Source organism: Sapajus apella, unplaced genomic scaffold (genome assembly GCF_009761245.1).
Source record: "Sapajus apella isolate SASKATOON/1434 unplaced genomic scaffold, GSC_monkey_1.0 scaffold54, whole genome shotgun sequence".
NCBI classification, from domain to species: Eukaryota; Metazoa; Chordata; class Mammalia; order Primates; family Cebidae; genus Sapajus; species Sapajus apella.
Window position 1 is genome coordinate 14,307,326 of NW_022436994.1, and position 17,289 is coordinate 14,324,614.

Consider the following 17,289-nt stretch of genomic DNA (forward strand, 5'->3'; position numbering starts at 1 on the left):
GAAAGCAAAAGGGGGGTAGACATGTCACATGGTGAAAGCAGGAGCAAGATGCTAGGAGCAAGAAGGGGAGGTGCAACACACATTTTAATGACCAGATTTCATTACATGGTTCATACGAAGCCTCCTCCCAGCAGTGGAGCAAACTCACAAAGCAGTTGCTGATTTCCTGGAATCAAATGCTTCCTTCTCTCTTTGGCAGATATGCAGTGGGACACAGATATTGCCTGGATATGGTACCAGGCGGCCTTTTCACCAGAGGCTGCAGCTGCTGCTCAGCATTTTCCTGTTTTCCTTTTTCTATTGTTTAAAAATCGTGTTGAGACAAGCTCTTGAATGTTATTGTGTCTCAGAATAAATACAACTGTGACATAGGTTTCACAATTTATTTTGCTGATTTCATGGTGTATTATCATTCTCATTTACCATCACTTTCCTGAGACAGTATTTTCTTTCAGGGACTGTGGGAGTGTGTTGTGCTGGGGGCAGGATAAGAGACACACAAGATGCAAGGTGCTACGTAGGTATCTGTGCCCCTTCACCTCCACACTCCACTTATGCTATTGGCCCTCTCGAGATTTGTCTTTGGTGATGCAAGCTGACCCCCAAAATAGAGAATCAAGGTGAAGGCAGGCTGCTTTAGTTTAGTGGTTTGAGTCAGTGAACCAGCTCATAATTCCCAAAATGCAGCCTCACTCACACCCAATACAATGGGGCCTGAAAGTCAAACCCCACAAGTTCTTGGAGCTGGTACCTCGGGTTGCTCTAACAAATTCTTTGAGAATGAAATTCTTCATCAGTGCTTAACCATGTGCTCTCTGCAAATTGAGTGTCGAAATGTTGAATGATTTGGTCTCTCCCGTCTCTCAGTCAATGAGTGAAAGTGTATTGAAGACCTCTTCTCGGTCAGAGCTTTCCTTATCGGGGGCCAAAGAGAATACTCATCCCAGTAATGGTCTCTCACGTTTGCCTCTCCCTCACTGCTCCAGGCCTTCAGTGAGACTGAGAGAGGAGCTCTCCCTGTAACTAGTCAGGTGTCTCTGATCTGTCCTTCCTTCCAGGGTCCTTATGCTCCATACCCCCATCTCCCTGGCGGGAGCTCCAGATATTAATGAAAGATACTAGACTGGGGTAGAAAGAACACAAAGGACTCGCTCAGCCAGCAGTGCAGGTTTAAGTCTTTCTAGCTGTGACCTTGCACAGGCCGCCTGGTCTCTGCAGACTTTACTTCTTTGTTCCCATGACTTGCCATCTGAAGGTCCTTTCAGTGCCAAGACTCAGTGAATACAAAGGTGTGACAACCCGAATCTCTGGTCCTTAAACTAGAGTCTCCCAGTTCCTTCTTTCCAACATAAAACATGGACTTGAGTGGTACTGCCAATGGTTTAATCAGTGCCAAGCAGAATGTCACACAGAAACTGCTTTTACAGAGAATAGGGGGCCAGCCACAGGGAGAGCTTTTCTCTGCATTTAAAATATATATACTAAAAATAGCTTATTCTTTGTAAAATCCTCACAACCACCCCAGAAATTAGGCACTGACTCGGAATTTTACAGTGAAGAACCTGGGGTTCAAGGAAGTTCCTCAAGACAAATGAGAAGGGATGGAAGCCAAATTTGAATTTCAGTTCATCATGCTCTGGGAACCCTCAGACTATTGTGCTGTCTCCATTTAAAGCACCCTCAGCCCTATCCAGAACTTGGAAAGGTAAGTGGGAAGAGCTTGGAATTAGAAAACCGACGACTTAGGAGGCTGAAGTAGGAGGATCACTAGAGTCCAGGAGGTTGAGGCTGCAGTGAACTATGATCATGCCATTGCACTCCAGCCTCGGCAACAGAGTGAGACCCTGTCTCTAAAAAAAAAAGAAGAGAAGGCAGATGCATTTTTTTTTTTTTTGGCAATGAGTTTTCACTTTGTTGCCCAGGCTAGTCTTGAACTCCTGGGTTCAGGCAATTCTCCCACCTCACCCTCCATAGGCATGTGCCATCATGCCTTTCTTTTTCCTTTTTTAATTGACGCTCTCTCTGCATTCTAATTTTGTTTCTTACATTACTCCTGTGATCCTGTGCAAATTATCTTTCTTCTGATCTGTAAACTGAGGAAATGGCTTCTAAGATGTCTTTTAGGCCAACTTCCAGGATTCTAGAAAAAACATCTAAATATATACCCATTGAATCTGGCATTCTTTTTTTATTTTCTTTTTTCTTTTGAGAAAGAAAAAGTGTTCCATCACCCAGGCTGGAGTGCAGTGGCGCAATCTCAGCTCACAGCAACCTTTGTGTCCTGGCTTCAAGCAATTTTCTTGCCTCAGCCTCCCAAGTAGCTGGGTTTACAGGTGTGCGCCATTGCGTCCGGCTAATTTTTGTAATTTTAGTAGAGACAGGGTTTCAACATGTTGGCTAGGCTGGTCTCAAATTCTTGACTTTTGGTGATCCACCCGCTTTGGCCTCCCAAAGTACTGGGATTACGGGTGGGAGCCACCGTGCCCAGCCAAATATGGCATTCTTTACAAAGATCAGTCCATAAACAAATAAACGACCTGGTATGTGATGATGTAACACTCAGGGCTATAACCTGAAATCCACTTCATATCCTTTATAGACTATTTTGCTTGTCAGCAGAGGCTTGGACGTTACTCTCATACCTGCTTCCAATTCAACAAACCCAAATACTGTCGTTAGGAATATTTTCTAAGTGCTATATGCTTGCAAGCACCTAAATGCTTTTCTGTTTATTTTCCTTGGGACTTCTGATAAAAGCAATTTTTTATCACTTATCTGACAGTTCTATCAGATTCGTCTTACAAGTTTTCATGTGTCTCATAGCCTCTCTTAAACAGATGTTAACTGTTCCTCCACCCTCTCCCCATCCCCATCAATGGTGCCTGCGTCCTGTTGAGAATAGATGACCAAACTTCACTTCTTGCCCATTTGCCATGCATCTACAGGCATTGTCTACAGTAGCTGCATGCAGAACCTAATACTAAAGGCACAAAGACCTTTACTGACCTGCCATTGTCGACTTCAAAAGTAATTCACCAAAAGAGCCCTTTTTTTTTTTTTTAAATTTTGTACAGATGGGGTCTCACTTTGCCCTCCACAGCTGGATTGAAGTGGCTTGATCATAGCTCACTGCTGCCTCAAAATCCTGGGCTCAACAGATCCTCCTGCCTCAGACTCTGGTGGCTGGGATTACAGGTGCATGTCACTGTGCCTAGCTAATATTTTGACTTTTTGAAGAGATGAGGTCTCACCATGTTGCCCAGGGTAGTCTTCAACTCCTGGGCTCAAGTAATCTGCCCACCACCGCCTCCCAAAGTGCTGGGATTACAGACTTGGCCTAAAGGAGACCTCTAACACTGGATCACTCTGAAACCTCTACTGGAATTTTAGTAAATGCTTTGATAGCTTAAGGTAGTAATATAATGTTGCCAAATTTTACATTCTTCTCACAAAATTTTGAGACATGACTTTCTAACTCATTCAGGTGAGCAAGACCAGGCTTGGCTAATTTTTTTACTTTTTGTAAATGGGGTCTCATTATGTTGTCCAGGCTAGTCTTGAACTCCTGGGCTCAAGCTGTCCTCCTGCTGTGGCCTCTCAAAGTGCTGGGGTTACAGGTGTGAGCCACAGTGCCCACCCGGGGCATAGTATTTAACATCATATTCCATATTGGTATTAAGAATGTGTGCACACAGTGAGATTTAAAATTATGCCAATTATAACTTAAATGTGCTCATTCTAGCACTGCTTATGAGTTACGAAATTAAAATGAACTGGATTTTGAAAGGTTGTTCTCCATATTGGGCCAGATTTTTTCTAACTCACAGGCTGTTCAATAGTTAATAGGCCACACTTTCCCACCAGACATCAAATGCTGGCCTGAAGCTTGGTGAAATGGTAATAGGGTGTCATGCCTCCCACAATTTGGAAATTCTCTGGGGGTCATTCTGATTAGAAAATGAATATAAAGCTGTCACCTATTCATTCTAGAGTTTAGTAGCATTCTAAAAGTAATGTACACATCTGTCATTTCATGACCGCACAGAGTATCTTCAGCGCACCTGTATACGAGTCCTTCCATTTCTGAGCCTTCATTAAATCTGAGCAATGCTGATACTGGTTTTAGGAAATCTGGCATTACACAAAAGAAGTCTCCAAACTGAGAGCTCAAAAGATGTAGTTGTTTGGTAAAGACGCCCCAGTTGGTACATTTGAATGTTACACATTATATTGTAAACATCAAGTAACACCACAAACATTTTAAAAAAGGAAGTTTATTGGTCTTTAAATGGCTCAAATTGCAAATAAACAAATTGGGTAGTGGCATCAGCCTAAGACACGTGATGCATCTTTGTCATTTGGCTTCATAGCACCTCAGTACCCAGGAGAGGAAAGGTCTCAAAGCAAAGTCACAATGTTAGTGGTTAGGACCCCTGGTTAAATAAGACTGTAATGAGTACACATGGAGATTGCTGGGCCCGCTGGCCAGTGTTACACTGGTAACCTCAATTCTGCACACGGCATAGCCTATGAGAAATACAAAATGGAAGATGTACATCTCAAACCCTTTAAGGACAAATATTTAACATGAGAAGCTGGATGTAATATCTAAAGAGTGAGTTCCTAAAAAGCCTATTTTTAACTTTACGTACACACCTGTTAACTGGAATGCCTGAACACATCTTTGACCTGTTGAAATTAGGACTGAGCAAAAAGAAAAAAATACTGCGTTAAATCAATTGTCCCAGCCCCACCGCAAAAAGGAAAAAAAAAAAAATCTGAAAGTGGCATATTTCCCACTGAAGTTATGTCCCCAAATAGTGTGCTAGAATTCTTCCAGCAGGAACACCACACAATGGTGACAGAGCCTAATGTTTGGTCAGTGTGTGCCACACATGTTTTCTGCACTGTACCCAGGTTTGACTGCTTGATGTTAACTTCTGAAAATGTAGCTACAGTGTTCTTTATTATGAACACAAGCAGACAAATTACTCCTAATAATTCCTGTACCAAACTGTAACTTCATGAGTACAAATTTAGAAATGAACAGATGGCAAGCATGAATATTTTCCCCGAAGTGTTCTAGTGCAAAATGCATTAGCACTACTGACATTTTCTTCCTGTGCCCTGCTCCCAGGAGATTAAAAACTTAACACTTACATGCTCACCACTGGCAGAAAGTAATCTCCAGGGACCAGCATCTTGGAGAAAAGGAGGGTTCATTCAAAAGTAACTGGTGCTGAATCCTCGCAGATGAAAATGATCTTATAAGTATATGCTGGCCCTTCATTTAAAATGACCTTGCAGTTTATTAAAAGCGATCAAAGAGCTCTGGAATCTTATTTTCAAGAACCAGAGTATGGCACACATTTTAAATTTGGACAGTTACTTCTCAAGAATCTTCTATACAAAAGCTGTACTCCATGCTGGGCATATATGTTCTCACCAGGACACATGGGGCAGTGGACCCCTGGTGTCAGTAAGAACACACCCAGAATGATATAACCGGGTATTTTTCAGTTTCTAAATTAAGGCATATTCAAAAAATTCCATGTACAAGTTTACACCACTTTTCTAAGTTAATCACCAGGTAATTAAAGCAGATTCACAGATGAATTACTCTGTTTAACTATATGCAACAACCATGCCAATAACTTTTCTTCTAAATTTTGCATAATAATGGTTAAAAAAGTGGTACAGTTTAACTATCATGTTCACAATTGTCATTTTTCAAGGCAGTAGAAGACCAACACATTTTAAAATGATATAAAATTTAAGCTTTATAATAAACACCAGAGGAAGTCACCTTTCCTCCTACTCCCCACCCCCATCTCACTTCTTTATTTAATATTTCAAGAAAGACTGCCCGAGAAACACAAGCTCACACGCTACATTCAGGACCATGATAAATGTAGGCAATTATGAAGTAAGTTGAACTCTGCTTCTTGGTGAAGCCACATTAATTTCTTTTTAAAGTAAATTTGACTTTCATTGCAGTTCCAATTCATGCTTTTAGTGATATACAACAATTTCCAAAATGTTAAAGTAATTTCAGTCAATTAAGCCTTCGATGGCAATGCTTATAAATTATATTTATTAGTATGGTCAAGATAAGAAAGGAGTTTGGGCTTTGATTATAAAATGCAGCATCTTTCTCTGATTCTCTTGGCTAAACTTTTCCTCTTCTTTTTTCCATTCTTTTCTTTGCTGTCTTCCATCTTTCTTGCTCGAATTTCTCTCATTAAATCAAAAAATACCTAGGAAAAAAAAATAGGACAAATAAAGCAAAGAGGCATATGAACTTAGCACTTCTCCAAATCATAGCAGTAAACTTTGGAGATAATAGAAGAATAAATATTTAAGAGCTTTTGTTTGGGAGTAGAGAGCGGAATACATAAAACTAAAGCCTGATTTTCCTAGTATCTTGAAAAAAGAAGAAATGCAGGAAATTTTCTGAATTACACCTTATGGTAAAAATGTTCATATTTAATAAAACCTGATCTTTCTGTTCCAGTTTTCAAGACAAAAATTTAAAAAGTGCTATAAGGTGATGATAGCCCCAAAGACAAAACTCAACGAATTATATCTAAGTACTTTATAACCAATAAATGTATTTTATTAATTTGTATTTAATAATATACACTTAATAGCTGGGCGTGGTCGCTCATGCCTACTTTGGGAGGCTGAGGTGGGCGGATCATGAGGTTCAGGAGATTGAGACCATCATGGCCAACATGGTGAAATCTCATCTCTACTAAAGATACAAAAAATTAGCTGGGCGTGGTGGCATGTGCCTGTAGTCCCAGCTACTCGAGAGGCTGAGGCAGGAGAATTGCTTGAGCCCGAGAGGCGGAGGTTGCAGTGTGCCAAGATCATGCCACCGCACTCCAGCCTGGTGACAGAGTGAGACTGTGTATCAAAAAAGATATATATCTATATATCTATATATTTATGTATGTATACACACATACATATACTTTTAAACTTATATTTAGTAATTTGATTATATTTCATAACTTAGTTTCTTCAGCTCCATTTTTAGAAACGAAGCTGACTTTTCCTTTATCATCTTAATACCAGACACTACCAAACAACTTTGTTACTCTATATTTGAGAATTTATCAGTTTTCATTTGATGTCTAGGAACTGGTAAATAATGAGATAGTAGCATAGTAACTAAAAAAATTATAACAATTCAAAGTTAAATTTCAATAACAAATTCCTCTGTTCTCCAACATAGAAGGGTCTGGAAGGCTACACACTCACACTCCACATAAATATCTGAGAGTATATAAAAGGAGGAATAACTTTACGATCACTTTTGAATTCTGGATTTTAGAAAATAAGTTTTTACCTATAGAATTTAAAAACTCATTAAGACTAAAGATAAGCAAGAAATATTAAAGTGATAATAAGTGCTGTGAGTAAAGAAGCGTGTTTATATCATGACTGATGCGGCCTTTCCTAATGCGCCTCTAGTTTTCTAGTGAAAACTAACTGAAAAAAGCAAGGTACAGAATAGCAGATAGAGTGCTACCTCTGTGTGTGTGTGTGTGTGTGTGTGTGTGTGTGTGTGTGTGTGTGTGTGTGTGTGTGTGTGTGTGTGTGTAAGGCAGGAGTACATACGTATTTGTTTGCCTTTGCACAAAGAACAATGAAATAATAAACCAAACCCTAATAATCAACTTCATTTTCAAGAAGAGAGGAGAGTACAAGGAAGAGTGAGGCATCTCTGAATATATCTTGTTAGGGAATTTCTACTTTAGAGGCATTGGTGTTTTACATATTCAAAAATAAAATTAGGCCAGGCATGGTGACTCACGCCTGGAATCACAGCACTCTGGAAGGCTGAGGCGGGCAGATCACCTGAAATCGGGAGTTCTAGACTACTTTGGCCAACATGGCGAAACCCTGTCTCTACTGAAAATACAAAAATTAGCTGGGTATGGTCGTGTGTGCCTGTAATCCCAGCTACATGGAAGGCTGAGGCATGAGAATCGCTTGAACCCAGGAGGCAGAGGTTGCAGTGAGCCAATATTATGCCACTGCACTCCAGCCTGGGCAACAGAGTGAGACTCAGTCTCAAGAAAAAAAATAAATAAGTAAAAATAAAATACAACCCCTAAAAATTGAAAATCAAATTAAAACAAGTAAGACTGGCCAGGCATTTTGGTTCATGCCTATAATTCCAGCACTTTGGGAGGCCGAGGAAGGGGTTCCCTGAGGTCAGGAGTTGAAGACTAGCGTAGCCAACATGGTAAAACCCTGTCTCTACTAAAAATACAAAAATTAGCCAGGTGTGGTGGTGTATGCCTATAATCCCAGCTACTCGGGCGGCTGAGGCAGGAGAATCACTTGCACTCAGGAGGCAGAGGTTGCGGTGAGCAGAGATCACGCCATTGATCTCTCCAGCCTGGGCAACAAAGTGAGATTCCATCTCAAAAAAAAACTCAAAAACCCAAAAACCCAAAACCCAAAGCCCAGAACCCAAACCCCCCACCAAAAAAAAAAAAAATCTCAGAAAAAACAACACTGACTATATTCCAAGTTGGTGACAACAGTCATACAGTGGAATTATTTCAAAGGTCTATAAAACATAGCATATAAATCATTTATTTTAGAATAGATGCTACGGATAAAAGTAGAAACAAAATTCCAATTAAACAACAACAACAACAACAACAGAGACAAATCTTAAACTTTTTTTTTTTTCTTTTGGTTAAGACAGAGTCTCTGTTGCCCAGGCTGGAGTGTGATGGTGCAATCTTAGCTCACTGTAACCTCTGCCTCCCGGGTTCAAGAGAGTCTCCTGCTTCAGCCTCTCAAGTAGCTTGGATTACAGACATGAGCCACCACGCCCGACTAATTTTTGTATTTTTAGTAGAGATGGGGTTTTGCCATGTTGGCCAGGCTGGTCTCAAACTCCTGACCTCAGATGATCCACGCGCCTCAGATTCCCAATGTGCTGGGACGTGTGAGCCACCGCACCCAGCCAAACTTCATTTTGTAGTTTGTTCATGACAGCAATGTTGCTCTTTTGGAACTATTTTACATACACTGAAGACTAATGCAAAGCAATTATGTTAGTGTAATTTAGGAACCAAGATTTTCAGTGTAAGAGAAAAGATATAAGTACAAAATCAAAGAGGTAAACATTTGTAATGTTAAATTTGAATTGGAAATAACATGATCACATATTTCTTTTCTTTTAATAATACCTACTTCCTAGCACTATTCACTGAAAAATGACAACCCAACAGCAACAAGCAAATTAAGTACCTATGCTGTGTCTGCTAAATACCATTCTTCTTAAACAGAACCTGAGTTCCTTAGATGAATGGCTGATTCCTGATCTGAAGAAGTATACATTTTAAATCAGAAAGCAAGGTAGCTATTGAAAATGAATGGGCTGAGTCAAACAGACATAGGACCAACATGAAGAAGTATAAATGGTTAAAGGGAAAAACTGAGCATATTAGACACACACACACACACACACACACACACACACACACACACACGAGTATGCAACAGAATGAAACACAATGATGACATAAAACACATTAGTTCTTGCCCCCACTGGTTGTGATTCTATTTCCCCAGAGATCAGGAATTTCAGAAGACCTCTGTTTCAAGTCTCTGACTGACTAGGTAGGGCAGGAGGTCTCAATTCTAACTAAATGTAATTATTAAGAGTATTCCCAGTACTGCTTTCTAATGCACATAAATCACTAAGAAAAGGATACTATATGAAGGTTTAACTTCAAATTTTATTTTTGATTGAATTTTATCTTTTTAATTGACACATATTCACAGAGCACACAGTGATGTTTTAATACATAATGTACAGTGATCGGATCAGGTTAATAAGCATATCCATCATCTCAATCATTTATTTGTGTTGGGAATATTCAATATTCTCCTTTCAGGTATTTGAAACTATATATTATCAAGTATAGTCATTTGCAGTATAGTACACTAGAGCTCATTCCTATCTAGCTGTAATTCCGTATAATTTAACAAATCTCTCCCTATCCTTCCCATTCCGGCCTCTAGTATCCTCTGTTCTATTTTTTACTTCTATGAGATCAACCTTTTTCTAAACTTTTACATATGAGTGAGAACATGCAGTGTTTAACTGCCTGTTCCTGGCTTATTTCACTTAATTTTCTCTAGTTCTATCCACATTGCCATGAATGACAGAATTTTATCCTTTTCAATGACTGACTAGTATTGCATAGTGTGTATCTATCACATTTTCTTTATTCATTCTTCTGTTGTTGGCATTTGTATTGGTTCTGTATCCTGGCTATTGTAAACAGTGCTGTAACAAACAAATGTCAACAGGAAAATGGCTAAATTATGGGAAAGCTTAACCATGGAATACTTTGTGGTTTTAAAAAGAATGTGGATACATCTATATGCAGTGACATGGAAGAGCTATGAGATTTGTCATAAAATTTAAAAAGCAAACCACAGAAATGTGCACTGTACATACAGATATAAATATTGTGTGTGTGTGTGTATGTGTGTGTGTGTGTGTATGTAAATCCTATTAATATTAGGGGGAAAAACAGGCAAACACAAACTTCCTCTTAGAGATATGTATGCCTGCTTTTAACATCTGGAAAGACACACCCGTGTTAGCACTGGTTACTAAAAGGGAGGGGAAGGGAGTGAAATATGGGAGAAAAGTGACTCACTTTTCCTCCTTATGTTTCTGTATTATGAATTTTTCTTTACATAGTATGTATCCACGTATTACTTGTACAGTGAAAAAACCTAAATACGGTATTTTCCAAAAAATACAGTATATTTCTACCAAAATTCTCTCCTCAACATAAAACTGATATTCTTGACATAATAAATAACACTGCCCCTTTGGACATCTGTTAATACTAGCTCAACTTCTCTCTGTTCTGCCAAGATGTTTAAAAAATCAAGAGCAACCTTGAAGTTGTGAATTAAGAAGCAGAGCATTTAGCTAGAAGGGTACTAACAAGGTCATTGAATGAATCCAATGAGTATACAAGTACGTTTGCCCAGATCCTCTAGCCTTAGGGTGATCCCTCTGTGACAAGCGTGGCCTCCTGAGACATGCCATGCCCCAGCTCTGGTGGCTATGATACTTTTTCATGAGTAGGTTTAAAATCTGCATCTTTGAAACTTTTACCCAATGGTCTATGTGGAATCCAGATGAGGATAAGGCCTCAGCCAATGATCTTATGGAGAGCTAGCATTTGTTCTGTGACAAAGCATGACATTTTGCAATTTAATAGAAGGAAATAACACTTGCTATTCCTGAAAATTTGAGATCAGGCTTCTAGTAGTGGATGACATAAGAAATGGGAAAACACTGGCTATTCCAACCATTGTTTCGTTTTGTTTTTGGGATGAGGTCTTGCTCTATTACCTAGGCTGGAGGGTAGTGGTATTATCTGGGCCCACTGCAGCCTCCAGCTCCTGGGCTCAAGCAATTCTCCTGTCTCAGCCTCCCGAGTACCTGGGACTACAGACATTCACCACCACGCCTGGCTAATTTTTGTACTTTTTGTAGAGATGGGGTTTTGCCATGTTGCCCAGGCTGGTCTCAAACTCCTGGGCTCAAGTAATCTGCCTGCCTTGGCCCCCCAGAGTAAAGGGATTATAGGTGTGAGCCACCGTGGCTGGCCTCAACCATTGTTTTGAGTAGAATAGCTAAGAAAGAATGTGAGGACCAGAGTTGGCCAGACCCAGAGGCAGCAGATGCCACCACGAATCCTGTGACCTTGAGCCAGTTATGTAATCTTCCCACACCTTTCATCTTCCTCATCTAAAAAATGAGCATCAGAAGACTATCTATGTGTCACACAATTAAGGATTAAATAGTTGGTACTTACCATAGTGCCTGGCTCTTATAAGCACAAATAAATATTAGCTCTTCTGACTATTAGATTATTTCCTCAGGAAAACAGCCACAAAGACAAGTATAACCTAATTCTGGAAATGGAATAGTTACTGCAAATGACTTTTACATAGCCACTGAGATACTTTATCTGGTAGCCACTCTAAAAGGATGTAGCAGTACACAAAATTGTAGTCTTCAGTATGGATTTGCACCTCATTTTACAAGCAGCCTTATTTAATGTAATTCTGTTTTGGAGAGGTGACCACTGAGTGCAGACTGTATTATCTTAAACTACTTACAGCAATGTTTCCTATGTGCTTTTCCAGAATTCTGCCACTTTCCCTCAAGAGGTGAAGTTGATTCCTCTTCCTTCTCAACCTAGGTGAGACTTTGTGACTACCTCCAACCTGTAGCAAGAGGCTGAAATAATGCTGCATAACTTCCAAGACTAAGTCATAAAAGGCTGGATGGTTTCTGCCTGGTTCTTATTTTCTTCTAATACTTGCCCTTGGAGGCTCTGCCCACTATGCTGTGAAGATGCCTAAACTAACACACAGGGAGAAGGCCACATGGAGGAACCCACCTGGAGAGGAACTGAGGCATCCTTGGATAACAGCCAGCATCAACTGGCTGAGCCAGACATGTGTGAACAAGCCTTCAGAACCTAAGGTTAGGTATTTCCAGTGTCCAGACTTGAGGCTTTTCAGCTGAGGCATCAGACACTGCAGAGCAAAGCCAAGCCACTTCCACTGTGCCCTGTTCAAATTCTTAGCCACAGAATGTATCAGCAGAATAAACAATTGTTTTACCCAGAAAGGTTTTGGGGTGTCCTTTGTTACACAGCCATAGTAACTAAAACGACCCTGTATCTTTTTCTTTCTTGAAAAAGTAATACAGTTGTACCTCACTATCTGTGGGGGATTGGTTCCAGGATGCGCTTGTGGATACCAAAATCTGTACCTACTCAAGTCCCACAGCTGACCCTGTGGAACCCATGGATACAAAAAGCCAGCCCTCTGCATACGCAGTTTTCACATCCTGCTGTATTCTCCATCTGCATTTGGTTGTGGATGCAGAGCCCACTGACATGGAGGGCAGACTGCATCTATGAAAAAAATCTACACAGCTCAAACCTGTGTTGCTTGAGGGCCAAGTGTCCATGAATATGGCAAAAAGGTCACAAGGTTATTTACAGTGAAAAGAGCATAAACTGTGACTTAATTCTCTGAAGGCAACCACAGGTACCAGAGTCTTACATATCCTTATGATATGTACATAGATAATGTGTATGTATGTGTGTTCAAAACACATGGCAGCAAACTACAGACACCACTCTGCACTTTGTTTCACTTACTTTATAACTGAAGATCATTTGATATCAGCACATTTAGTTCTATCCTCATTTCTTTTTAATGGTTGGGTAATACTCCATTATTTAAACTAGTCCATTATTGAACACTTGGGTATTTCCAGTCTTTTGCTTCTAAAAATAATGCTTCAGATGTTTCCACACAGTTAACATTCCACTGACTACCACTGAACATACATTTATATGTGAGTGCATGATTTGTCTGTATCACACATTTTTAAGACTTAAATTGTTGGGTCATAATTCTGATAGATAGCACAAAGCTGCCCTTCCACCAACATGAGAGGTTCCTGTTTTTCTATTCTCTCACCAACAGTATATTCTATTCTCAACCTCTTTGCCTTTTTCTCCCAAAGTGACAGGTAAAAAAAAGGACATCCCACTATATTTTTAAGTTGTACTTCCCTTTTTATAAGTGAGACTGAGCATCTTTTCCAGTTTAAAGGTCATTTGTGTTTCCTTTCTAAGACATGCCTGTTGCTGTTTTTGGTCATTTTCTCACTGTCCTGTAAGAGCTGTGATAATGCATACACCATACTTCCCAGGGCCTCTGATGCCAACAGATGACCACCACAAGGACTGTTACAACACAGTGCTTGTGTTGTAACAACACTGTCAGTGTCTGCATCTCTTCTACACTCCCATCAGGTTCAAATAGTTTTTATAGTGTGTTCTACAACCTGCTCAAGACATCAATTAGGAGAAAATAAAGTATATATATGCTATGGGAATGTTCAATGTTGCCTTTCAAAATCTCAAACACCCTCAATCTTAAAATATATTTTCATTAGTACTTGAAAAAATTTGCCCTACAAATTGTCTCTTTAAATCTGTAATTTTCTAATGACTTACTATAGGTCAGGCATAGGCTGTGGCATTTTACATATGTGATTTCATTTAATCTTTACAATAATCCTATGAAGGCAGGTATTCTTGTTCCCATTTCCAAATGGAAGCTAACTGAAATACCCAAGCCCTACTTACTTTGTGCAGAAACCACGGTTCCAGGAAAATATGACAGGGCATGCTATAGACTGAATGCTTGTGTCACCCTAAAATTCATATACTGAAATTCTAATCCCCTATGCAACGGCAATAAAAGATGGGGCCTTTGGGTGGTAATTATGTCACTAGGGTAGGGCTCTTGTGATGGGATCAGTATCCTAGTAAGAAGAATGAGGAGAGCTATCTCTCTTTCTGTGTCATATGAAGAGACAGCAGGAAGGTGTTAGATATTTCCTGCAAATCAGGAAGAAAGCCCTCTCCAGAATCATGTTGTTTAGGACCTTGATCTGGGACTTGCTGGCCCCTAGATCTGTGAGAAATAACTGTTATTTAAGAAACACACTCTCTCTCTCTCTCTCTCTCTCTCTCTCTTGCCCTAGTCTTAACCTTAGAAAAAACTAGTATCCTAAATAGAAATCTATAGTACTCATTTTGTACAGCTATCTTGGACCTAAAGGAATCGGACAGTGTGCTAAAAAGTTAATAAGCTTAAGACAGCAATGACACTGTTTTAAGACCTACAGCAAAATAACAGAACAAATCTCCAACTTTTTTTTAACCTAGTACTTTCTGGATCAGGGTTACAGATCTACAAGCACATGCGCCACCTGTTAGAAGTGCAAATTCTCAGCCCCATTCCAGACCAAATGAATCTGAATCTCTGGGGTTAAGACCCAAGAATGTGTGTTTATCAAAATTTACAGACAATTCTCAAGTAGAGTTTGAGAGGCACTACTGTAGAGCTTAGATATTTGCAGGCTGAAGAAAGGCCCACTTAGAGGCCTTTAAGATCCTGTGTTACCTCAGCCTACTGGGCAGTCTTTCTAAATACTGGAGCTGGTCTAGCGCAGCGAGATGAAATGTACTTGGGGTGTTCCACATCTGGTTTTCAGGAAGGGCCACTCTGAACAAAGAGAGAAGACAAGAAAGGAGGGCAGGGGATTTCCTTTCCTTTCTTTCTCTTTCAGGAGAAGACAAAGATTGAGGGTGGGGAGTGTATAGTGGCAGGAGAGATTTTAAAATGCTCTTATCTGAGGGTTTCTTCATCTTGGGAGGTACCCTTATTTTTAAGAACTTAAGTGGGTTTGGGCAGGCATCAGGTCAGAGATAAGAACATTTGGTGGTGCTGGAATCTTGGGACTCACACAATTCCTTCTATATTATCCAAAGCCCCAATAGGATAAAGGGGGGAAAAAAAGGTCAGGAATGCCATCAGTATTTAAAAAAAAAAAAAAAGTACATTTAGCTGCAGTGTCTCATGTTTTAATGTCTGTTGGGAAGCTAAGGTGAAGTAAAATTCCTAACATGTATCTGAACATTCAGGGATGATAAAAAGCAACATATATTAAAATCTCTATTTGAAAGTTTCATAGACTCTAGACAAAATGGAGTCAAGTTAAAGCAAGCCAACCTATTTTAGCATGACACACTAGTAAAGAGAGTCACATGTTACCTTGTCAACATTAGCTCGTGTTTTAGCAGATGTTTCCACGTAGTTAACATTCCACTGGTCAGCTCTGTTTTTTGCCTCTTCTACAGAAACCTGCCTTTTATCTTCTAAATCTGATTTGTTACCAACCAGTAGAAATGGAACATTCTCATCTTCTTTTACTCTTAAAATCTGCTCCCTGGGTAAGAGAAAATGAAAAAGAAATATTAACATTATAAGGATAGTACAGAAAGTTCCTGTCTGCCCTACACCTAGTTTCCCCTATTGTTAAGATCTTCTCCTGCTGTGCTACATGTATCACAATGAATGAACCAATATTGATACAGTATTAGCAACTAAGGTCCAAACTTTATTCAAATGTGCTTGCTTTTTGCCTGACATCCTTTTTCTGTTCCAAGAGCCCATCCAGGTCACCACATGACATTTAGTATTGTCATATATCTCTAGCCCCAAGCTGGCTGTGGTAGTTCTCAGACTCTTCTTGTTTCTGATGGCCTTGATAGTTTTGAGGACTGTAGGCAGGCAGTTTGTATAATATCTCTCAATTGGGATTTGTTGGATGTTTTTCTCATGATTAAACTACACTTACAGGTTCTTGGGAGATTTAGAGTGCTATTCTTATTGCATCATATCAAGGGTCCCACCAATTGTTTTTAAAACCCAAATGTGCCAGAAATTACTAGAAGTCAGATCTTGAGCACAGATTTTGCATTTAGAGGAAAGTTATCCACTGTGAAAGTGTCATCAGTTTTAAAGTACCATGGTTCTGCTCTTCCCAGTCATGTGACTCTGAGCAAAGTACTCCTTATCTCAGTTTCCTCATCTATAAAATGGAGCTAACAATGATACTCCTTATAAAGTTGCTATGAGGGTTAAATGTGAAGTGCTTATAACTGCATGGCACAGAGTAAACATTTAAAAAAATGTTAGCTCATTATTAATCTACTGGAAAAAATGTTTTCTTGTAAAGTCAACAAACAAAAAGAAATCTCTAAGACTTAGGTTCACTAATTTGCAACCTTAAAAATGGTTCTCTTCTGAAATTATTAAGAGCTGTTGAAGCTATAAGAACATAAGTATAGTCAGCTCTCTGTATCCAGACTCAATTAACTGCAAATAAAAAATACTGAAAAAAATTCCCAAACAGCCAGGTGCAGTGGCTCATACCTGTAAACCCAGCAGTTTGGGATGCTGAGGCAGGAGGATTGCTTGAGGCTAGGAGTTCAATAACAGTCCAGGCAACATAGTGAGACCCTGTCTCTTTAAAAAATAGAAAAAAAAAAAAAAAATTGGCTGACTGTGGTAGTGTGCACCTGTAGCCTTGGCTGCTTAGGAAGATCATTTGATCATTTGAGCCCAGAAGTTCATGGCTGTAGTAAGCCATGTTCACATCATTGTACTCTGGTCTGAGACCTTGAGACCAAGAGTAAGACCTTGTCTTTAAAAAACAAAAAAAAAAAAAAAAAAAAAATCAAAAACCAAAAACCAAAAAAAATGCCACAATCAAAAGTAAAACAAAATTTAAAATGCAGCATAACAACTATTTACATAGCAATTACACTGTATTAGATATTAAAA

General features: G+C 39.5%; 1 protein-coding gene across 3 annotated transcripts in view; it reads right to left on the minus strand.

The window, feature by feature from the left end:
* Positions 1–4,254: 4,254 nt before the first annotated feature.
* RALA (RAS like proto-oncogene A) overlaps positions 4,255–17,289 on the minus strand; it is a 79,954-nt gene continuing 66,919 nt past the window's right edge. For all 3 annotated transcript variants that reach the window (XM_032244447.1, XM_032244448.1, XM_032244449.1), the window contains 2 exons: positions 15,715–15,889; positions 4,255–6,257 (listed from right to left, as the gene is read on the minus strand). In XM_032244447.1, coding sequence (XP_032100338.1) covers positions 6,135–6,257; positions 15,715–15,889 — 298 coding nt within the window. In that variant the 3' untranslated portion in view covers positions 4,255–6,134. The remainder of the gene's footprint in view (positions 6,258–15,714; positions 15,890–17,289) is intronic.